This window comes from Zophobas morio, unplaced genomic scaffold, assembly GCF_036711695.1.
Source record: "Zophobas morio isolate AGI-343-1 ecotype UQ-CSIRO unplaced genomic scaffold, CSIRO_AGI_Zmor_V1 ptg000004l, whole genome shotgun sequence".
Classification (NCBI taxonomy): Eukaryota; Metazoa; Arthropoda; class Insecta; order Coleoptera; family Tenebrionidae; genus Zophobas; species Zophobas morio.
In genome coordinates, this window is record NW_026972109.1 from 7,107,256 (window position 1) to 7,131,511 (window position 24,256).

At 36.9% G+C, this 24,256-nt stretch overlaps 1 protein-coding gene across 6 annotated transcripts in view; it reads right to left on the reverse strand.

Annotated features, from left to right (window-relative positions):
- Hecw (Hecw ubiquitin protein ligase) overlaps nt 1-24,256 on the reverse strand; it is a 79,020-nt gene that overhangs the window by 1,105 nt on the left and 53,659 nt on the right. For 3 of the 6 annotated variants that reach the window (XM_064070027.1, XM_064070046.1, XM_064070054.1), the window contains exons 2-9: nt 18,914-19,006; nt 17,437-18,861; nt 17,103-17,374; nt 16,864-17,049; nt 16,686-16,787; nt 16,347-16,603; nt 518-1,009; nt 36-333 (exon numbers count right to left, since the gene is read on the reverse strand). In XM_064070027.1, the coding sequence (XP_063926097.1) occupies nt 36-333; nt 518-1,009; nt 16,347-16,603; nt 16,686-16,787; nt 16,864-17,049; nt 17,103-17,374; nt 17,437-18,861; nt 18,914-19,006 (3,125 nt within the window). Of the gene's footprint in view, nt 1-35; nt 334-517; nt 1,010-5,368; nt 5,609-16,346; nt 16,604-16,685; nt 16,788-16,863; nt 17,050-17,102; nt 17,375-17,436; nt 18,862-18,913; nt 19,007-21,183; nt 21,386-24,256 lie in introns of those variants that run through there. The other 3 variants (XM_064070062.1, XM_064070037.1, XM_064070069.1) reach the window with 3 other exon arrangements.

Below are 24,256 nucleotides of genomic sequence, written 5' to 3' on the forward strand. Positions count from 1 at the left end.
ATAAAAAAATAACAATCCAACAACACGAAACTCACTTTTTTATTTTTTTCCGTAACGGGGACGTTTCGACCCCCTGGTTTAAGTTCACGCTCGAGCACCTGACCGAAGACTTCTTCAGTCACGGCGAACGTCAGTTCCAGTTCGCCTTGCATGGACACGTCGTGTTCTCTGATCCACTGGAGGGATTGGTGGAACTCGAAATCCAAACTTTCGAGGTCTGAAAGGGCTACGGGAAGGCGAAGTAAGGCCTTGTAGAAAGGACGCGTGAAAAAGGCGTCTAGAAGGTACTGGTGGACGAGGGCTAGCCCCAAAACCCTACCGCTAAACCTAAACCTGAAACGAAAATACGACCCAAATAAAAAGGTGCTTCACCTGGAGATAATTTAGGTTAAGGATACATTTTATCGTTTGTTTAGCCACATTCCGCCACAAAACTCGCACTATTTATTTATCACTCGTTATTCTTTCAAACAAAGTCAAGACTCGATGATCCACATTCACGCGTTATCCCACTTACCAGTCGTGATAATTATCCACAAAGGCCGACATCGGCGAGATCTGCACAGTGTAAGTATCATTGGCTGAATATTCGAAAAGTCCATAGTAGGGGTTGAACAACTCCCTCGACAACAAAAAGAAGAACTCCCTCGACGGCCCCCCGTAGTCCAGACCTTCCTCGTTGTCCCACACCACGCACAACTTCCCCTTTTGCAGCTCCTTCTTGTTCGCGGACATGATCCTCCTGAAGGCGTCCTCCAGGAGGTGTTCCCGCCTTATGTGCAACTTGAACTTGCCAGGACCTTGTCCATATCCTTTGCTTTCTAGCTTCCGGTAGAAGTTACGCAGTTTGGCTTCGAAATCTCGTTTGTGCGGGGCGGGGACGCGGTGTCTGCTCAAACCGGGGGAGGCGATGGGGGACGGCTGTGGGGAGCCTCTGGGGCTCCGGGTTGTGCTGGAGGAACGACTGTCCACTGCCGGGACATATGACATAATCTCCTGTTCGAAGAGGCTGTGGGCGAAAAAGAAACAACTTAGAAAAATTAGTCCAGGAATTGCGTTGGGTTAATCGCGACCTTGGAAATTTCTAAGTGAAATGAAAGCGCGATGAGCGATGCGTTTGCTGTAATGGATGTACTGTTATTTATTTACATGTGAAGGTAATCTTTCATGCGTTAAATACAATTAAGAGATACTCATATGTGAATTAAACAATAAGAAAGAAAGTGAAAAAGGGAAACCGCGGATTTACTCATAACTATATTTATTTCATTGGTAACATCTATGCTTTTAATTATTTTGTCATCATTAGATTTTAGTGGTCATTCTTCAATTCCTCCCACGTCCCTTTATAATGCGACAGTTTGTTGTTATCAGCTGTTAAATGTCAATGTCATTTCTAAAAATGTAAACACAACAAAAACACAATTAACCATTCAGTGATAATTTTAGCACCAACAATAATAAAGACAAGAAATAAATTATATAACTTCATTCATTTTCAACATACAGCACGTTGTCCCTCTAATTCGGTACATCTGCACGTGCACAATACTCCAGTTAAAAATAAAAACAATAAAAAAACCCTCATCCGCTCCACATGCAGCCAAATATGACCCAATTTTGCCAATTCTGCCCCCACTCGCGCATTCCTCCCCACCCACCCACCAGCACCGATTCGTTCCACTGTCAAAATCAAGGCCACCTCCAACTATATAATTTTGCGCGATGATTAAGATCGAGGGTGTGTTCTCGGGGTGCAAATAAAACAATAAACTTTCCATAAACGAATAAAAAAATATGACCTACGGTAACACAACACGCGAATAGCGCCCAATTAGCCTTACCACATAATTGAGCGTTCCACGTTCTCTTAATTAAATGTTTTCATACGAATTAGATACTTTCGAAATGATGATACCATTTTAATTATAGCTTTTGGGTTAAGACAAGAGTGCGTTGGTCAAGGCCGTAAAGGCGCTTTTTCGAGACGACGGCACAGACCACACGCCACAAAACAAAACAAAATCGCGTGTGAGCTATCGTAAATAGAACATGACAACACATGTGTATGTATCCGAAGACAAAAGTTTCCTTTTCTACTCTCGCCGGAGCTTGGAGCTTTATCGCACCGGTACACGTGTCACGTGCATATTACTAATTGGAAATCTGCGCTCTCTGTCACTCTCACGTGCACCATGTGTCATGCGAATTGCGTACACGAACTATTCTAAATAGTAAAATTTGGTAGATTTCCACTCTCCCCACACATACACACGAGATTATTTACAGTCATTGCATAACTTTAAGATTATGGTTTCTGTATCTGCAGATTCGTCATGCGAGAACATAAACTCACATCCTGAGGTTTTTATTAACAACAAAAAACGAAACGATGGCACATGGTGTTGGTTTATCGGTATCTTGTACATATTGTGATAAGGGGACACTATTTACTCTCTATGGGGGAAAACGGGGACAGTGGAGACACCAAGAGGGTTGACTCATTGTAAATAAAATCGAAATTTGGTATAGCGGCAGTTGTTGTCGGAAGTTACGTCACGACTTTCGTTGTTAATTCGGGGTCTTGACATGCGACGGTTCCGTTTTTCCTGTGTTTTGGCTGCTTATCGTGTGTTACGTTTGAACCGCTAGTTTGAAAACTGAAAGCAAGGTCAATGATTTTCGAGCAAAACGTTATCAGTCAAAACACAACGAGATTACATTTTCAGTTCGATTAATTTGACAGGCCGAATGGAGTTTTTACTGTTAATATACCATTATGTACACAATAGAACATAATTTTGTAGTAGGTAATAATAAAAAATGCACATGGCAATTGCTAATAACAGGTGTGTTTTATAACGACAACAATATTTAATATTTATTGGTTTCTAACATTTGGTTTCAATGTGATCATTACGACTAGTTCGGAGTCGCTCAAATTTCATACCTTCAATCATGAAAAATCAGGTTTATGTCAAGATTTTACCATGAACTTAAATTTTTAATTCTTCATTGTTATTAACAATAAACCGCAATAACACTGATAATGCGACTAAACCCATTGGGTTTTGCAGCTTCAAAATTAAAATATAAAATGTTAATTTTTTTTTTTACAAAAATTGGATGCCTCTGCTATAAACTTAATACGAATTCATATGACGTCATTACATTGTTGGCAGGGATGATTAGACAAAGTTTAGTTAGTGTTTTACTACCTACATTGATTTTTTTTTTGACAACAATTGGTTCAGTAGTTTCCCAGATTATAAGTCTAATAAAAATCGACACAGACAGACGGATAGATAGATACTTTAAACTAAATTGTGGCATTTAAAAATATTGTGTGAAATAAAAAATGTTTTCAGAATCCTTGAAGAAGTTTAAAAAATGGCACAAGATTTTTTTAAATGCGCGACAAACAAATGTCCGGTTCAAGGATTTAATTTCATCTCTTCATCAACGTCACACAAAAATAAATAAAATCCTAAAATATTTAAAGCGATTTTTTGATATGACATTTTTACAATACAGCAATTTTTAACATCCGATATATTTATTTCACAACAATGTAATATTCTTCACTAAATAATATATTGCGTGCGTCCCCAATTTCAACATTTGTGATAAATAAAAAAACAAGGAAGAGGGAAGCGCTTAAATCTTACGTTAAAAATCTTAAATTCCACCAGAATTAACACTGTATTTCGGTTAAGGATGCTAAAGACTTACATTAGGGCAAAAAATCACAATTGCAAAACTTGCATTTGCCAGACATTTCATATATTTATTTAAAACGGTTATAAGCAAGTTCGGAGGTCGTAGATAACATTTTGTACGCTACATGTGGGCTAACGAATCATTATCACGCTCGTAGACAATAGTGCCTTTATCTCACTCGTAGCGTAAGCAACTATTACTTACAAACCCTTTGGCTTATTTACGAAAATTCAATACCATAGATAAATGTATCCATAAAGAAATAGTATGACGTCATCAACTTTCTCGAAGGGATAAATTAATGAAACAATCCATTAGTAATTTGATTAAAGGAACTATCACGTCGCGATTTGAATCAATATTTTAAGGCGACGTCGTCAATTTTTTGGACGGGGTGAACTTGCAAAATTATCAATAGACTAACCACAAACAAAATGGGAAACTTGCATTTTCGTATTCTATCAGCTGCAAACAAAGAACGTGAAATTAGTTCGTTAAAATGTCTCATTATTGTGTTAGTTCATGTTGGAAAATACAACATTCCCTCACGGTGGTTATCTTCGATTGTTGCGACATTGTTGTAATAGTCACAGATTACATAAATTTTTTTACGGTTTATAATAGCCGTTAAAATAAGTCTCATTAGACAAAAATAACTTTGGCTAAATTCAGTGGCGAATGTTTAGTTGTGATTCCAATTTATTTCGGGGAAATCTATCGTTAAATCGAAATTAACCACAACACCCTTAATTTTTATTTCGAATTAAGTGACTTTAAATTCTCAACCCTTAAATGAGTTCGAGTCATTATTTATAATGTTTACAAATCCTGTATTACTGCACATTTCAACATCCTCAACATGTAAAATCTTGTCAAATCGAAACAAACACGCGATTAGTAATAACATTATGAATCACCACAATTATCTTCCGTCCAACTCTAGTGTCATTAATCAAAAAAAAAACCACACTCCTATTTTGCAAACACACACTTAACCACCCCCACTACACGACCTTGAAGGGTGAATAATAAAACAGGTACATTATTAACGTTCCAATTAAGAAAATGTATCAATTAAAATAGCTAATTATAGCTGATATAACAACAATTTTTCCTTCCCCCACCAGCGTGATAATCGCCATGAACCCAATATACATCAAAAAAACTACCACAGGATGCTGCTCCCAAAATAATTCAACGGGATCAGTGATCGCAAACTTAATAATGAAACAAACATAGACGCATTGAAATCCTCAAAACAAACACGAAGACCGCCAAGTGATAACTTATCAATTAGGGTTTATCTGGATGCGAAATAAACAAGATCTCATTTCCGTTAAATAACCGCTGTTATCGGGAAACAAAACAAAATGGACCGCAAAAGCTTAAATAGACTTTCCGGTTGCGCGGAGCGCAATTAATTTAACAATTAAGTAATTAAGGCGAGAAAGTGGAGTAAACAAAGAGCGGACCAACCCGACTGCACCCTAATAAAAATACATAAAAATAATAACGAAAAGTGCAACGAAAGTAAACGAAAGTGTATTCATAAATTCATGAAATCTAATAGGGTTAATGGGGGTCAGTGGTGCGCGAAGTAGCCGACAAATTTTCCAAAAAAAAAAGTAAATTTTTGGGTTTTACTCACAGACTGAATATGACTCCTATTGTTTTTGTGACGATCCCCATTTTATTTATGTCACGTGAATATTAAAAGCGAAAGCCATTGAACTCACGACACCCTTCGTATTTTTTTCCACTGAGTGTACAACGCATACTCTGCTACATCGTTCAACACCGACTGCAACTCTAATAACTCTGAAGGTGGACACAAACGTACGAAGAGGTGGGGACTACTACTACGATGCTCGGGAGACTAACTCCCTGTCGAAACTAAACTAGATTAGTAGAAAAATTACTAATTGCGATTAGTAGGAGCTTTCGCGGCCTTGAGGGAGGGGCTGCCCATTATTCACGCAGGATGGGTTAGGGAAGTTACAAATAGATCATGGTCGAGATAACACATTTCAATATTTTTTTAATAAATTGATCAAACTCGGTGCTAGTTTTGTCAAGTATTCGCGCATTTTTCATCCTTCCTTCGTTTAATTTATTGCTCTTTGCTCAAGATTAGCGCGCTGACTCGTCCTCAGAACACACTAGTTCCGTTCGTACAAATATAAATAATTCATTTTGAATTATGGGAGCGAAAACTTGAATTTTGCGTATTACGGTTTTTACATACAATGTTTTGTTTTTTAGTGGTGACTTTATTGTTTGTTTTAGTAATATCGTAGTGAAGACGTTAAGGTTACACTGAACGGTGGAAGAAATAAGGACAATTAACCTCCAGATGGGATTTAGGACCGACCTTCTAGTCTGCTAAAATGGTGGCCGTGGCAAAAGTTTGTTTATGGACAATAAAATGAATAAATTCTTTGTATGGTGCAGATTGAGCAATAAAGGAAGTCAAAATTGGGGAAAATGTTGTACTACTGTGCGGAATTTTAACTCAACACATTTATAAAAAGTGTAGTGCTGGTTTTGAAATTGTGAATCTTCATTATTCCAAAACCAGAACTATAAAAGAAGCGACGAGAGTTCAACAAACATTTCCAAGCCTATCAACGAACCCCGATAAATCGGTTAAAGACGGCATAAAAATAACTAAAACGGCAACTAATTTCATACTTCACGGCTTGCTCAAAATCAGTCCGACTCACGAACGCCGTTTTTAAGTCTCTCGAATGCGATTGTAAAAGTGTTAATGTTTTCTTTGCTAAATATACATGCTTGAAAGAAAGCAGACCTTGGTTTTGCAGTTGCATGCACATCCTCATGTTTGATATAAACGAATCTCCAATTTAATTCTGGGTTAATATATTCCAAAAATACAAAAAACAAATGTTTATTAATATTTATTCTAGCGAGTCTTTAAAACAGATTGCATCAGTTAATGAATAAATGATGATCGTAAACAAAAAATATTTACTGGTTCATTCAGGATCAGCGCTTGGTATAGTCGATAATTACGAGCTTTTCTTTAGAGCGTCGCCGTACTGTCATAGCGATAGCCATAAAAGTAGTAATTATATTTTATAATAACAAAAAGAGATTCCATTATCTACCGACTCACGTTGAAATTAAAGTTGCTTCTTTTCTGAGAAACCGTCGCAACTGAAGTTATCAAGTCAGGCCTTTGTGAATAAAAAGACGCTTAATCGACTGAGGAAATTACAATGAGAAAAAATGAGTAGTTGTTTACAACTTCCTCGCCTCTGAAGCACAACCTACACCAATATACATGTATACACAATTAAAATGTTTAATGATGACGTCACCAATTTCCCGAAGAGAATAAACCTCTTAATTACCAAAATCAAATACCATTATGAAGTTCAAATGGCTACAACGTTTACTCAAGCACGTAAATACCGACACCAAAACTACCCAATCCCATGCTGTATCTCCAAGCCCATCTCAATTGCCGTCGAAAGTTCAAAAGCTCCAACCATTCCCACAATCTCGTCGTCAATACATCAAAAATTTTTCAAGATTGACCACCTCGGACACGCTTCATTGTGTCTAAACCGTACGAAAAGCAAAATTCCGACATAAAAATCCGGCCACAATCCCAGAGCCATACAAAAGCACAATAACTATTATAATGCTAGGGCTGCATAGTCGAACCCTTTCCGTAATTACCCCTCTCGACTGCACCAAATGATACGTTTTCGAGCAATAAACGCGAAATTTATTACAGTTTAATTTAAACTCGGTGAATCAGCTCCATCGGGGCCGTATTTACCCGTTTCGAAATCGTGACGCCGCCGCCAATAATAATTAAAAAAGAAAGATCTCGATCCCTACCTAGGGTGCAATAAACTCGGTGCCATAAATTTTTGACGCAATAAGACACTTTCTCCCTTTTCCTTGAAAAATCCGTCATAAATAAAGTCGGAATGGATGTTTGAATTTTGAAGCATAAACAGGAACCGTTTCTGAAAATAGCCGATCGAGATTCGCATATTTAGCACAAAAGCGGCATGATTTCATCGAGGATTTCGAAATGTTTTCTGTTTGAAGACATGTGTCCGAGCCCAAACAATTCTGGGGTCAATGATTCCACGAGATTTGATTTAAAACGACAATTAAGGAGCTTATCAGCTTTATTATAGAGGTGTCGGAGAGGAGTCGGCCGGTGTCGGTGAAGAAATCGGAAGAGGAGGCTGGCGCTCTGACCCAAATATGACAAAGGAGTGTGCTGAGATGGTCCGTCTAGTTTGGATTCGGAATGGATTAGTGCTTGATTGATGGAGCAGAAAAGTGGAAGAAAACGAGCTTTTGAAGAAGCGCTTTCATTTTTGGAAACGACGTCATCAAATTCTTCGTGGGGATAAACAAATCATACGAGTAATTTAATTTTGACAGAATATTAATTCTCATATCGGGAACAAGATCGTCAAACAAATTCAGCTTTGCATAATAATTTTCTACAACCATTTCCCTAGCAACTTTATGGCGGGAAATTCAGCCATCAATAAGCAGGTGCTTATTCATAAAGGACGTCCGATAAATTCAGCCCACATGTTACCAAAATATCCAAGATAAAGATAATAATACGGGGCGATAAAACAATCGATCACTAAAATCTGTATCGTTTTTAGACCTTTCGTATTAGACTAAAAAAACTCCATTAAAGAAATACGTTGGTGAACCTAATATCATAATTAATCGTCAAGGCGATAAAATGACTAAATCATAAATCCGTTAAAAGCGACACAGTATTTACAAACAACACGACCGCTCCTTATCTGAAAAATAAATCCATTATTGGTTCAGGTTCAATCACAGCACAATGCGTTACACATTTTGGCAAATAATTAAATTAGACCGTGACTTAAGCGCAAAATAAATAAGTTTGATTTGAAATATTAATTTTCACGTGCTAAATGTTTCAAGGAGACGCCGAAAAATTTTATTATTGACGAACAACAATCGCCGCGAAACGCCTTTCACAAAGCCGACGAGAGATTTTTGAAAAATTTCGATAATTTCATGTGCTGGAATGATTGTACCAGTTTTTCTAAGGTGTCGCTATTTATAACCTTTTAACAACTTATTTATTATCAACAATAAGTTATTACTTCGTTCTGATTTCGAAGTGTCTGTTTTTCAGCAGAGCTCTTGCGTAAAGCTGAAAACTGGAATAATTGGAGGCGCGCTGTAATAAAATCCTGGAGATAGGTTTACAGCCGGTTTTTACAATCGAGTGTATTCTTTTCTGTTCCTGTGACGTGGACGAGCGTGACGTAGGAAGCTCGGATTGAAAGCAGGAACCGTAAACAAACTGGCTACAATTTTCGACTTTGTGTAAATTATTTAAAAAGGAGGCCGCCACTAGAATCCATTTGTAAATAATTTAATGAAAATTTGCAGCTGATTTTTGACAATTATCTGTCGTTTTCGCGTCCTTTGCGTGCGCGATTACTCCTAATGCATTTAAGCGTTCATTACACAACAACAACAGAACAATCCCAGTTTTCTTTCTCTCGATCTTGAGACCGCCTTAAGTAAACGTGCAAAACTCAAATTAACAACAGTTCACTAATTTCTGCATGATTATCTTGATTAACGACTATGAATTCAATTCTTTTAAGTTCACACTCGATTCAATTACAATGCATTCGTGTCTTATTCATATAAAAAGTTGAATGTCATTACCCAATAATGACGACTGTTTCCTTTACCATTTAACCTCAACAGAAACAATTTTTATTCAGTTTTTTATTCATTGTATGCATAATTGCGAGAGCACGCGTGCTTTCTACTTACACGGAAAATTGTTTTTCGAAAAGTGTGACAAGGAAAGTGCCTAGGATTGTTAAAACATTTTTTTTTATATACAATTTTACGCATTTTTCGAACGTAAATTAAGGGGAGTATCGTAATAGGGTTACTTTGACGAATATCTAATTTCACGCGTTTTCGATGTTTCACAGCTGCAGAATACGAAAATGACGGTCTTCCGTTTCCGTCTGTCTGTCGGTGATTGTATAATTTTCACAAACTAATTAGTCTGAGAATTTTTATACACTTCCAGAAAATTGATGACATAACTTTAACATTTCAATTTATTACAAAGTGTCTTACTTTTGTAGCAAATTTATTTAATAATCCCCTATTGAAACTAATGACGTCATTCCATTCATTTCAAACCGATAAAACAAAATTATTGTATGTATTTATTGTTTTTTCATCTTTTGGAACACATTTTTCAGCGCTAATTTGTTGTTGTAAATCTGTACGTACTTCGATAATTTGGTTTAATCCGGAAAAACTGATCTTGGTTTTAATTTAAATTAAAAACTTCAAGAGAGACTGTGAATGTGTAAGCATAAGCAAAAATATTTTTTTGTCAATTACCACTCTCTTATTGGTAAACAATTACGATGTTTTTGTGATTTTCAAAACCAGAAATCTTATGTTATCATTACCATAATTTTATTTTTGTACAACTTTCTACCCGATTTTTATGAAGTAAAATCATTTGAAGAACATTAACCAAATGAAATAAACTATATTATTATTAACAATCGATCGGTTCCAGTTTTATCACAGATAGCTAAGCTCCCATATGAATCGATCTCCGACTATTTTCGTTTACCATCTGATATCTCCTCTCCACTTATCGAATCCCATCGAACACCAACTATAAAACGGTACGAATTCCACAAACTTTCCTAGCGACTTGCCGGAAAGTAAAAACGGCTTCGATTTCAACGAGTTCAGGTAGAAGAAAAAAAATCCCGTTAGTTTCAATTCTAAAAACGACCCTTCTAACAGTTCACATCCTCCCACCTGCACACGTGTTTTGTTAGCGCAAATACACACGATACGAACGCGTACTTACTCGAAGGGAAGCCTGTAATTTTCATAACTCTTGAAAATTTAACGTCATATAAATTACGCTTTCGGACGGCCTACTCCAAAGCCCGGGGCGGCAGCTAGAACAGGGTGGATTGAACAGTCGGCCAGACGAACTCTGGATTTCAGCCAGTGGCGTAGCTACACTTTTTTAGTGAAGGAATAAATTGGTTCGAAATTTTCTAGATCAAAATTTTTCGCAATCGACGAATTCAACTTCTTGTTGTAATCATGAAATCAGATTTTGCGAATTTTATTTTGAGTTAAAATAAATCGTTCAGATTTTGTGCACATTTTAGATGGGACTTATCAGGCAAATTTTGAAATGACGTCATCAAATTGTAAAATGTTATAAAATTTTGTTTTTTTTTTTTTCAAAAATTTGGATATCCAAGACAAAAAATATATGCGGACTAAGATTGTTGTTTTATAACATTGAAATGGCATTTACTTTGCAAAATTTTGAGATGACGTCAACACATTATTGGTGGGGAGGATCATAGAAAGTGTGGATAGCGTTATCCTAAAGTATATCCAAAATTTCACAACAATATTTTTTCTAGAATCACCCAATGGAATATTTAAGATCGAAAAAAAAGATTTTCAAACCGAATATTCCAGATCTATATATAATCTAGAATTTTGGTAGATTTTGAAAATATCTCCCTTTTTGACCAATGACAATAATTTCGAAATATAACAAGATTGGGGATTTTTGAAAATTTGACTCTCAAATCGAATTCGTCAGGAATCATCAACAATGTTTTTCGAATCAGCTCGTCGAGATCTATATCCAAGAATTTTTAGGCAGCTTTTTCAAAAGCTCAATTTTCAATAATCATTAAATTTTTGACGTTTTCTCCAATAGCATCCAAAATTACCTAAAAAATGTTTTCGTAGATTCGACACCCAGAACTTTGCAGCTTTCTTTAAAAATTCATCATTTTTCGAAAATCGTCTACATGAAAAATGACAAATTCTGAAAGGTTTAAAAATTTGACTCTCAAACCGAATATTTTGAAAATCTTAATTCGGGAATATCAATCAAGTGGATCATGTTTTGAGCATTTTTACGCAGCTTTTCCAAAAGCTCAATTTTTTAATACCTCCTTTGTGAATTTTTTGACGTTTTCTCGAACACCTTCGAAAATTACCGAAAGACATTTTTTGGTCGATATTTTTGGTTTCATTTCTTCGAAAATTCCTACAATTTTTCCAAAACCATGAAACGAAATATGACAATGTTTGGGATTTTCAAAAAAATTGATTTTCAAACGAATTTTTCAAAAATCTTGATCCATGAGCATCAATACTTTATATTTTTGGAATGAGCTCGTCGGGATTTTTTTGTGGATTTTTAAACAACTTTTCCACTCCATTTTTCAATTCTTCCTCATTTTGAAAGTTTTGATGTTTTCTCCAAAACCTTCAAAAATTACCCAAAGAAACTTTTTCGTACATTTGGACCTCCAAAGGCGATTTTCCGATTCATTTTTTTCGAAAATTTCTATTATTTTTCTAAAATCGTCAATACGAAAGGTGACAATTTTCGGGATTTTAAAAAAATCTGACTTTCAAATCGACTATTTCGAAAATATTACTCTGGGACCATCAACACGCGATGTTTTGTGAAAAACCTGGTCGAGATTTCCGATCTCAGTTTTTTTTATTTTATGCATCTTTATATTTTTCTATTCTCGCTCCGACTAAGAAATTTTTGACGTTTTCTCGAGCTCCTTCGAACATTACTGAAACAAATTTTTTTGTAGATTTCGACCTCGTATAAGTAATTTTGGAAATTTCTGTTATTTTTCCTAAATCGTCAACATAAAGATCACAACTTTTTGGATTTTAAGAAATTTGATTTTCAAACCGAATTATTAAAAATCTACCTGGAACCATCAGCACGCCATGTTTCTAGAATCACCTCGTCGAGATGAATATTGTGTGAATTTTTAAGTAACTTTTCCAAAAGGTTAATTTTTCAATTCTTCCCCATTGTGGAATTTTTGACGTTACCTCCAATACCTTTGAAAATGACCTAAACAGACTTTTTCGTAGATTGCGACCTCCAGAAGCAATGTTCGGATTCATTTTTTCGAAAAATACTACTTAGGGGTATTTTTTTTCCAAAATCGTCAATACCAAATGTGACGATTTTCGGGATTTTAAAAAAAATTGACTTTCAAAGCGAATATTTCCAAAACCTTAGTCCAGGACCATCAACAAGCGACGTTTTTCAAATAAGCTCGTCGAGATCTATATTTCAGATTTTGTTTCATTTTTAGCTATTTTTTCCAAAAGCTCAATGTTTAAATTCTCGTCCCCATTATGCAAAATCTGGTGTTTATTAGAGACTTCAAAAATTACCTATATTGATTTTCTCTATAGATACCGACTTCAGCTTCATTTCTTCGAAAATTCCCATCAATTTTCTAAAATGGTCAATACTAAATATGACAATTTTATTGATTTTAAAAAAATTTGGCTTACAATGAGAAAATTTCGAAAATCTTAGCCTGGGATCCTCAACGCGCTATTTTTTGGAATAAGCTTGTCGAGAACTATATCCTATATTTTTTGAATTTTTATGCAGCTTTTCCAAAAGCTCAATTTTTCAATTTTCGACAATATTACGAAATTTTTGACGTTTACTCGAGCTCCTTCCGAAATTACCAACACAGATTTTTTTTATTTCGGCCTGCAGAAGCTACTTACTAACTTCTTTGAAATGAATCACTTTCGAAAATCGTTAATACAAAATTTGAAAATTTTAAGGATTTTTAAAGAATTTGAGCTTCAAATCGAATATTTCTATTAATAATATAATATCTCAATTTTTTATGGATTTTTCCCCGATTTTCGTAAAGTTAATTTCTTCAGTTCTCGTCTTTTATGAAATTTTTGACGTTTACTCGAGCTCCTTCCGAAATTACCAACACAGATTTTTTTATTTCGGCCTGCAGAAGCTACTTACTAACTTCTTTGAAATGAATCACTTTCGAAAATCGTTAATACAAAATTTGAAAATTTTAAGGATTTTTAAAGAATTTGAGCTTCAAATCGAATATTTCTATTAATAATATAATATCTCAATTTTTTATGGATTTTTCCCCCGATTTTCGTAAAGTTAATTTCTTCAGTTCTCGTCTTTTATGAAATTTTTGACGTTTACTCGAGCTCCTTCCAAAATTACGACATAGATTTTTTTATTTCGACCTCCAGGAACTACTTACTAACTTCTTCGAGATGAATCATTTTCGGAAATTGTCAATACGAAATATGAAAATTTTCGGGATTTTTAAAAAATTCGACTTTCAAAGCGAATATTTCGAAAATCTTAGTCTAGGACCATCAACACGCGATGTTTTCCGAATAAGCTCGTAGAGCTCGAAATCTCAGATTTTTTTGTGGATTTTAGGCAGATTTTCCAAAAGCTCAATATTTCAATTCTCGTCTTTTACGAATTACGTTTTCGGGAACACTTGCGAAAATTATTGAAACAATTTTTTTTTGTAGATATCGACCTCGTAGAAGCAATTTTCGGTTTCATTTCTTCGAAAATTTCTGTCATTTTTCCTAAATCGTCAACATAAAGTATCACAATTTTTAGAATTTTTAAAAATTCGAATTTCAAACCGATTTTTTAAAAAATCTATCCTGGACCATCAACCGTATGTTTTTAAAATCAGCTCGTTGAAATGTATGTCTCCGATTTTTCTGTGGGTTTTTTAAAGTAACTTTTCAATTCTTCCCCATTATGAAAATTTTGACATATTCTCCAATATCTTCGAAAATTATCAAAAGAGAATCTTTCATAGATTTCGATTACCAGAAGTTTTTATTTTTGCTTCAGTTCTTCAAAAATTGCTATCATTTTTCCAAAATCGTCAACACGAAATATGATAATTTTTGTAACTTAAAAAAATACATTCAAATCGATTTTGCGAGCACGCCACTGCTTCGACCCGCCGCGAACAAACAGGGATCAAAAGCGGAAAATCTCCAAGCGTGATGAAGGTGTGAATGCCAACACAATCGCAATTTCATTTCCTAAAAAAGTGCAAATTGGAATCTATGGAGTGCTAATTGAACGGTTATTATTTTGCCAAAACAAACTCCCACGCCCGTCTTATATTGACAAAATCAGCCACAAAATCGTCGAAAATTAAAAGCGATTTCACCACGAATCGATATGTGTAGCAAGGCCGATGATTGTATTGAAATATTTATTAAACAATCACATTTCATTCAAATTGGCTTTGGAGAAAAAAGTGCTCCAAAAACGCTGTCGTCTATTGCTCAATTTTCGCACGTGATCCAATCAGCGGACGTGGGATACGTTGTGCCTAACCCGTATATCCCTAGCATTTAATAACGTGCGTCGATGTGAATTAGTGCATGAAGTGGCGGTTGAGTTCGAGGGACTCTCATTAAACTAGATGTGATGTAATTAATTTAATGCACCCTCGGCTTCTTGCATAAATTTCTACATTAATTGGAACGAAGAGGAAGGAAAAATTCGTTCGTCGCATCTGCCGAAAGCAAGGCCAAAAACAATCCGCATCTCGTTAACAATATTGGGTGTCATTTGAGTGCAAATACTAACGTATTCAACAGGTGGCAACCAGACGGGTTGCTATTTGCGGTGGACAAACAACCCCAAAGAACAGATGTCGCGAATAAACTCGGTGATTCAATTCCATTAAATACGTTTTGCTCAATCGTACGAAGGATGTTAAGAAATTTGAAATGCTCGAATGATGTTTGGCGTCTTCGCGCCATGCTTGGAAAAAAACACCTGACCTTCGAGAACTGTGTATGACAAGAGTGACAGGTGTTTCGGCAAGAATTAAGTCTAGAACGCTGTATATGGTATTATGCTGGCAACGTTTTTCTCTATTGTGAAAAGTTTTCGTTGGTCGTTCACGAAAGCGCTTGTTTGTATGATTTTAGTACCAATATAAAGGTGATAAATAGAAATATAGTGTACTCTAATGTACATATTATATTGCTACTATAGTATTCGGTGTTTGCAAATTAGTACGTTTTTATCAATCCGCGCAAATACAAACTTGATTGTGTTAATTTTTGAGCTTATTAAGATTTGTGTGCAAAAGTGGTAATTCATTAAAAAATATATACATATAAATCGTCATTATTGGTTTCCAAAATTTTTGGAATTTGGGTACTTGTTGATGGAAAACATTGTAAAATGAGTACTCGGTTTCCTAAAGTCATACGTCACTTTACGTTGCTGATAACAAAAGTTGTAACTTTCTACAAACTGAACAGAGATATACAGTATCGTACGTAAGAACCTGATAATGATAAGCACAGGAATTTGGTAAACAGTATATTCGCAAATATTATAGATTTTGAGAATTTAGTACCACAATAAAAAATAGTTTACTGAACTTCAAACAGTGGAGATTCATCAACACTGCTAATTTCAAAGTTAAATTGTAAGATGTTGATACATAATTTTAATTAGTGGAGGGATATGTTATTTTATAAAATTGAGATGACGTCATCGCATTGGTGGTGGGGATGATCAGACAAATTTTGGTTCAGTGTTTTATCATCTACACGATATTCCAATTTGATAGTTTAAATTCGGCAGACAGACAGACGGAAAAGAGAAACCTATATTTTCGTATTCTAGCGCTCATGAAACGTCAAGGAAACAAAAGTCTTACCTTAAAAGTATGGTTAGATGTACGTCATGACTCAGCCTATCCAAAGCCATCGTCCCTTCCACCCTCACCGCGTTCACTTTATCCCTCAGAGCCAAAGAAGTCCCAATCGGATGATGCCTCTCACGTAAGATATCAAAAATATTAGGTTGTCTCAAAAACGCCACCACTTTATCATTATAAGCCACCGGTACTTCAGGTACGCTGACTGCAGAAACGAAACTCGTGGTGGTCGTGGGTCTTGGAGGTGGAATTGGAGCCTGTAATAAAAAACCATGATCAGTTTGAGTTGTCTTCTAATCACAGAAAAACAAAACAGTCACTCTGGCTGTGCTTACATACCTGTCCGTCGTCTAAAAATCGCCGCGAGTACGACAAGGGTTCGGTTGGTACTCTTGGATCCATGTAGGTGGTTTTCTTGTGAGTGTGGTCAATGAAGAATTGCTAGTAAAGTGTTAGTACTGTTAGTACAAGCAGCTATAGTGTTACGGTAGTACTAGACGATCAACTGAATACAAACCTTCGCGTTTCGATCTTTCTTAGTATCCCATCCTTCAGGCAAATCGAGGGTAGTGTCAGCAAAGATGTTGACTAAGGCAACTAGTTCCTTGTTATGTTGGTACTTGTCGAAAACAGCCGGGTCGAGTCGGATTTTCACGATCATGTGTTTAAGTGTAGGGTTACGATTATACAAAGCTAAGGCATCCTATAACAAGAAATCGGATAACCCAATTTATAAAAGTGATTAAGTTAAAATACCTGATTCATGTGTAAAATAGTAAAAAAATCAGGCCTAGTTAGAAGTCTACAGCCAGGGGGCGCCGCAGAAAAATCCAACACGTCCAATCGATTCGAACTGATCGTTCTTCTTATGCTTTGGTACCTCCGGTCCAGTTGTCTACGATGTTGTTCCGCACCTCCGCTACTAAGAACCGAACTAGTGTTACCACCTGGACGAGTCCACGAGGTGGTCCTGGTAGCATGGTCGATGTAGAACACCCGTCCGTGACTATCCATCCTGGCCTCCCATGCTAAAGGGACAGATTCCAACATTACCATAATAAAAATCACCCATTTATCAAAGCTAACTTACACGGCGGTAGCGGCTCCTCCAGCTCCCCCGGGATCTCCGACACCGTCAAAATCCGGTGACTCCTCTCCGGAATCGAAGGTAACCGCGTCGTGCTCAGCCTATGCAGCGGCAGCGGCACCCCTCCGCTCGCCTCCGCCCTCACCAAATCCTGACTTCTCACCTCCGGACTCCTCCTATCCACGTTCCTCAACTCCGACAAAGCGATCAGACTCAGCCTGGGGTTGTCCTTGGCCGGCTTGCCGTCGCCGTTTCCGTTACACTCGCTCCACCCATCCAGGCTCTCCAGAGGTCTAATATCCGCCTGTTTCACTTCAAGCACCGCCGCCGCCTCCTGCGGCTCGCTCGATTTGAGCGTGGGCGGTCGCAAATCGGCGTTGCGCGGCTTCCGCGACCTATGGGTCGGCGTGGGCGGGCAAACCGGGAGCGTGCCGGCCAATCCGGCGACGCGATCTAACGCTTTGGGATGGGGCCTAGCCTTGTGGACGGGGGTCTGCGGGACTTCGGCGCAGGCTTCTTCGGGCTGACGAGTTAGAGGTTTGTGCGGCTTGAGGGGTAGGTCTGAGCTGGGTTCGCCGTCTACGGCGTCTAGTGAACTACTACTTTGAGTAGATTGCGAACTTTGACTATCCTTAGGTTCTAAATTTAAATGAGCATTTGCGATTGGACTAGAAATTGTATCTAAATTCTTCGATAATACGGTGGTTATGTAGTTATCACTTCCTATTAGTTTTTTGCCGTTTTCTAGAAAAGCAGCCTTGATTTTGTGGGTGGATAGCGCCATGTCGACGTCGCTCGCTGAAGACGCCGGCGAAGACGTCTTGTAGTCCTCGTCGGTATCGATCAACTCGAAATTGAAAGTGTCTTCGGGCTTTTGGATCTTTTTCGGTTTGTTCTGGCGAAGGACTTCCGGAGGTGACACTAAAGCGGCGTTGAGAGCGTGCGTCCTCTCCAGCGGCCTGTGCGAAGTTCGCGGTGGCAGCGGAGGCGCCATCTGCTCGTCAAAATCAAAACTACAAGCGCTACCTTCTTGAGTAGTTTGCGAATTACTATAAGCAGTCCATATTTGATAGTACTCTTTGCTGGGCGACTTCTGGTTCAATTTCGACCGGATTTTTTTCTTAGTGCCACCCATGTTGGTACTTTCCGATCTCACTAAACCGTTAATCGACTTCTTCTTTACACCCGCGAACAATTCGTCTTTGTTCGTGTTTAGATCTTCAAGGGAGTTCGAGGTCTTCAAAGCTGGTATCTCCGATTCATCTTGAAACGCGTCGTTTTCGATACCATTGCACTTGTGCTTCTGTTTCACTTTTATCAGCTTTTTAAGTTTGTCAGTGGGGTGTTTTATAATGAGGGAGTCCGTCTGGGCTAGGTAGTCTAAAGTTGAACCGTCGTAGTATCGGAAGCACAGCAGTTTTTCACAGTCTGAAAAAAAAAAAGAGAGGTGGGTTTTGTCTGTGCTAGATGGATGTGTTACCATTATGGGAAGGAATATCTAGAAGCCACATCGTGCTGGTTTCTGGGCCGGTGACCTTCTGCCTGGCCAGGCACTCCTCTGCGCTTGTGCTATCTGAAAAAAAAAATTGCAACATTTACTCCTCTAAAGACTAATTTAATTCCGTCCTACTCCTGTACGTTGAAAACAGAAAACGAAATGACGAAGTTTGTAAATCCTCAGCTAGCGAATCGTACGACCGATAGGCAACCAGTAATACACTGCGACATAACGGATACAACGCACCTCGATCTCACAATCTCGCGTCAGCGAATCCTCCTTCCAGAAAACACCGTTCAAACTCCTGCAAGCCATCCCGTCTTCCCGTTACACAAATAAATTTCGCCGAACGGAAGATTCCGCCCCTAAGTTTCTGAATCAGCTCATATGACTCAAATCTGTGGTTTTCGGAAATGGCCAACATTCCATCGCCTAACCATTCTTCCGGTCTCATTGTATCCAGCACCGGATATAGGACGTCCGATCCGGCTTTTAACAACCGAGCGCAGGTAACAATACCGGTTCCGTTTCCCTTTTGCCAGCAACATCTGGTCTTAATCTCGTGCGCCGGCACAACACCCCTAATTGTTAGGGGATGGTTAAAAGTCAAACTATTTATAGTTTTATTGTGTTTGTGTTTCTGGGAAGCGGAATTTACGGCCGCCGTAGCTACCGAAAAAAAAAAACCTACAAAACGCGCACGCGAAGAGCAAATATTTGCGATTTTTAACCGAACGCTTTCCGAGAAAGCGTCGCTGTCTGGCTTTCGCGCACTTGATTTCTGATAATAATGGGAAAGGCAAATTGTGATACACATACGAGCGGTTTTTATGCAAATATCGGTGAGTAAAAGCGCCAGCCACGTGATCACTCCATCTGTTCGTTACACGGACTACAATTTGGTAACAAAAGTATTGTTCTTTTTTTGGAAATATCGCAACTGCTTTAGTTTGATATAAATGAATACCACAGAGTTCAAAATATTTTATATAATATATAATAATAATAACGATAATGGAATATTTTTGGTATGCGCGCCGGGTCTCCGTTTACCGTGAAACTGACGAAAAATTCCGCATACATTCCGCTCCGGCGTGGACGTCGAATTAACTCGGCTCACGTCCGAGGAACACAAGGCATTTATTTCCATCTTGATTACGGGCGTAATTCGAGAGGATTCCCATGAGAAAATGCACAAGATCGTAAAGAAATGTGAAAGGAAGAAGGGTTGGATGCGTTAATGGACGCCGTCAACGCCGCCGCAACTCTCGAAACCGAATAATAACTTCATTAGAGGCTCGTAGAGAAATTTCCGGTGCTTTACCGGAAGTGTATATACAAGTCATTGTGTCAGACAGCTCGCGGTTGAGTAGTCCGTTGAGTGCGTGTGGCCCCGATTGAAAACCGCTCATTCATGCCAAGACGAACCGCATCGGGAGTCAGGAGATGCTTTCGTGACAGCCGGAATTGGAACAAATGCTCGCCAAAAGTGCAACGTGAAGAGACTCCTAACGAACTCGACGAGGGGACTATTTCTATACGTGTATGCAAACGTGTTTGTCTTGATCAAATTGAGCTACAAGAATAGCGAGATTTGGCAGCGATTATCTGAGAGTACACAATGTATCGCTGCAAGCGCATAGGGAACTGTACGAGTGCGACAGAGACGGAGCTATCATGTTTTAGTACATATGACACTTACAATGTTTTAAACCCAAGTCACTCAGGCAGTCATAAAAAATAAACTTGTATGCATTTCACGCAGCCACTTTTGTATTTTTTAGGTTATTTTTATTTTTAAAGCAAACAAAGATCGACGTGCATTTGGTTTGGTTAACCGAGTTAAAGTTCTCAAAATTCGCTAATTTTAACTCGGTGGTACAGATACCTGAAAAAACATTTTTGCGTACCTGTTTCTTCGCAGTCGAAGATTGTTTTATTGTTATCAAGTCTCGGTTTGGTTTCTAAATATTTAAACGTTCGTTCCAAATCACCGATATTTCTCTGTCACATTTTTTTAGTTGATTGAACTGTTTTCAGGGACTTAGGGATAATACACACAGAAAAAAGGAAAAAAAGTTATAATTACTCTAGCGAGTCCGTAAAAGAGCGCAGTTTTCTCTTAATTAATTCCCGAAGACAATAGTCCGTCCGACCATCCACGAAGCACCTCGTAACTGCCCAACCATCCATCATTCCCCTGCACCCACAAACCGCAACCGTTGTTACTGCACGACCACGCAAGCACTTACCAGCATGCAAATCGCAGCATCCGACCGCAACAATAATTATCAGTTAAAACCACCTTCACACTTTTGTCTCTGAACCGAATAAAAAATAAAGTTCACTTCAGCACGCACAGCATGACCCGAGTCTTCCAGCGTTTTCTCTACGACCATCGAAACCTTACCTTTCCCACACTGCCGCGGACAAATAACCCTCGTTTTCCCGCGAAATCTGCCTAAATTCGGGCCCGGCCCATGTGCTCGGCACGTCTAATTTAAGGCATGCTTCCTTCCATAGGACGCACATCCTCCTGTGACACCGTCGAAAATTTCAAAAGCGTCCATCGTAAATAAGTTTTTAAAAGCTGTAACGGCTTTTACGGCCGGCTTTGATCTATGAATAGACGACGGACGTCCATAATAATTCGAGACGAAATCAAGGAAGAATTATTTTTTTGCCTTGATCGGACTGATTAATCGCGAACCACCGATGCATCGACGCAAATAAAACGGTGTTTACTGCCAAAGTTTCCTGTGTTTATTTGTGTAATTGCCGAGAAGTGTATCCGGTCGGCGGGGTGCGTTTCCGTTTTTCGAATGACGAGGTTATTAACGAAACGCGTATACAGAGTGGCTCGCGACTAAAAATGGGCTGGGGTGGACACGACGCATTGGAATGACAATCTGTCGATCTGACACATGCACACTGGATGCAGAACTCTGCACAATATAAATTGCCGTTATCCATCACTGATTATTATTTTTTACTGACGTCGATTAGTGCTTTAATTAATTTCACTTAAACTGGTGCATCAATGTTATCTCCTCTTTTTTATTCGCAAATCTCTGACTGATTAGTGATTGGTTAAAAATACTTCCGTTGGCTGTGGATTGCGAAGCAAAAATGTTTCAAAAATATTTCAGCAGCCAGCGCAGAATACGAGCCAGAGTTATTTTCGGTTTTGTTTTTATTAGTTTTCGTAACCTCTAAAGTTTTTCATTAGTCCTTGCTCTTTCATGAAGGCCGCAGATTTTGGAAGCAATGGCCGGTGTAAGCTGTCAGTTTAGCCGAAATTAATGCTTTCATAAATCGCATCACGCTGTATTTAGATAAGCAGCCTATTTGATGTATTTATATGACGTTGCATAAAATAGTGAACATTCTTTTTTTTTGTAAGGAATAAATATCGGAGATGTTAAAAAACTCACACGGAGGGAGGGAAGAATAAAAAATCTGTAATTCTTTACAATTTTATATAATAAAATCGTCCAGACAGATCAACAGCGTGAATTCACATTTAATATTGTGGGAAAAAACTTAATAATCCAAAAGCCGTTTCCAGATATTAAAAAATTGACAATATGAAATACATGTATTAAAAGCAACGGGAAAAAATGCTTTTCGAGAAATGGCAAAACTGAAAAAGGGAAATATCGAACAATCGAAAAATTAAAGAAATTAAAAAATTCTAAAACTAATATGGTCAATAATTGCGAAACCGAAAAACTGAAAAATCGAAAAATTGGAAAATCAAGAAATCAAAAATCTGAGAAGTCGAAAAACCGAAAAATTAAAACATGGCAATATCGATTAATTGAGAAAATGAGAAATTAAAAAAATTTAAAATTGAAAAATCGAAAAACAAAAGTCTGAAAGAAACTGAAACATCAAAAAATTGGAAAATTTAATAATCGAAAAACCCAAATTAATAAAAATCAAGAAATTTAAAAAATCTAAAACTGATGTGTTGAATAACTGCGAAATCGAAACACTGAGAAATCGAAACAGCGAAAAGTCGAAAAATCGAAAAATTAAAACATGGGAATTTCCATAAATAAATCGAGAAATTAAAAAAAAATAAGAACTGAAACATCGCAAAGCAGAAAAATCGATAAATTCGAAATTCCAAAACTCAAACGAAGAAAAATTGAAATATCGAAGAGCTGAAAAATTGAAAAACCTAGAAATTGAAACATCAAAAAATTGGAAAATTAAACAACGTAAAACTTAATAACCGAAAAACTCAAATTAAAAAAATCAAGAAACTAAAAAATTCTAAAGCTTATTGGCGAATAAATGCGAAATCGAAAAACTGAAAAATCGAAACAGAAAAATTGGAAAATGGGGAACTCAAAAAGCCGGAAAGTCGAAAAATCGAAAAACTGAAACATCGGAATATCGATAAATCAAGAATTTGAGAAATTAAATAAATTTAAAAATCCAAAACTGAAACGAAGAAAAATAGGGAAATCCAAATATTGAAAAATAAAAAATTTAAAAATTCGAAAAATTGGAAAATCGGGAAATCAAAATCTGAGAAGTCAAAAAATCGAAAAATTAAAACATGCGAATATCGATAAATTGAGAAAATGAAAAATTAAAAAAATTTAAAAATAGAAAAACCGAAAAACAGAAAAATCGATAAATTCAAAATTCCAAAACTGAAAAGAAGAAAAATGGGGAAACCCAAACACTGAAAAATCAAAAATTTAAAAATTCGAAAAATTGAAATATCGAAGAGCTGAAAAATTGAAAAATCTAGAAACTGAAACACCAAAAAATTGGAAAATTTAATAATGGAAAAACCCAAATTAATAAAAAATCAAGAAATTTAAAAAATCTAAAACTGATGTGTCTAATAACTGCGAAATCGAAACACTGAGAAATCGAAACATCGAAAAATCGAAAAATTAAAACATCGGAATTTCCATAAATAAATCGAGAAATTGAGGAATTAAAAAAAATAAGAATAATTGAAATATCGAAAAGCTGAAAAATTGAAAAATCTAGAAATTGAAATATCAAAAAATTGGAAAATTGAAAAACGTAAAACTTAATCGAAAAACTCAAATTAAAAAAATCAAAAAACTAAAAAATTCTAAAACTTATTATTGGCGAATAAATGCGAAATCGAAAAATTGAAAAATCGAAACAGAAAAATTGGAAAATCGGGAAATCAAAAAGTCGGAAAGTCGAAAAATCGAAAAACTGAAACATCGGAATATCGATAAATCAAGGATTTGAGAAATTAAATAAATTTAAAAATTGAAAAATCGAAAAACAGAAAAATTGATATTTAAATTGAAAATTCCAAAACTG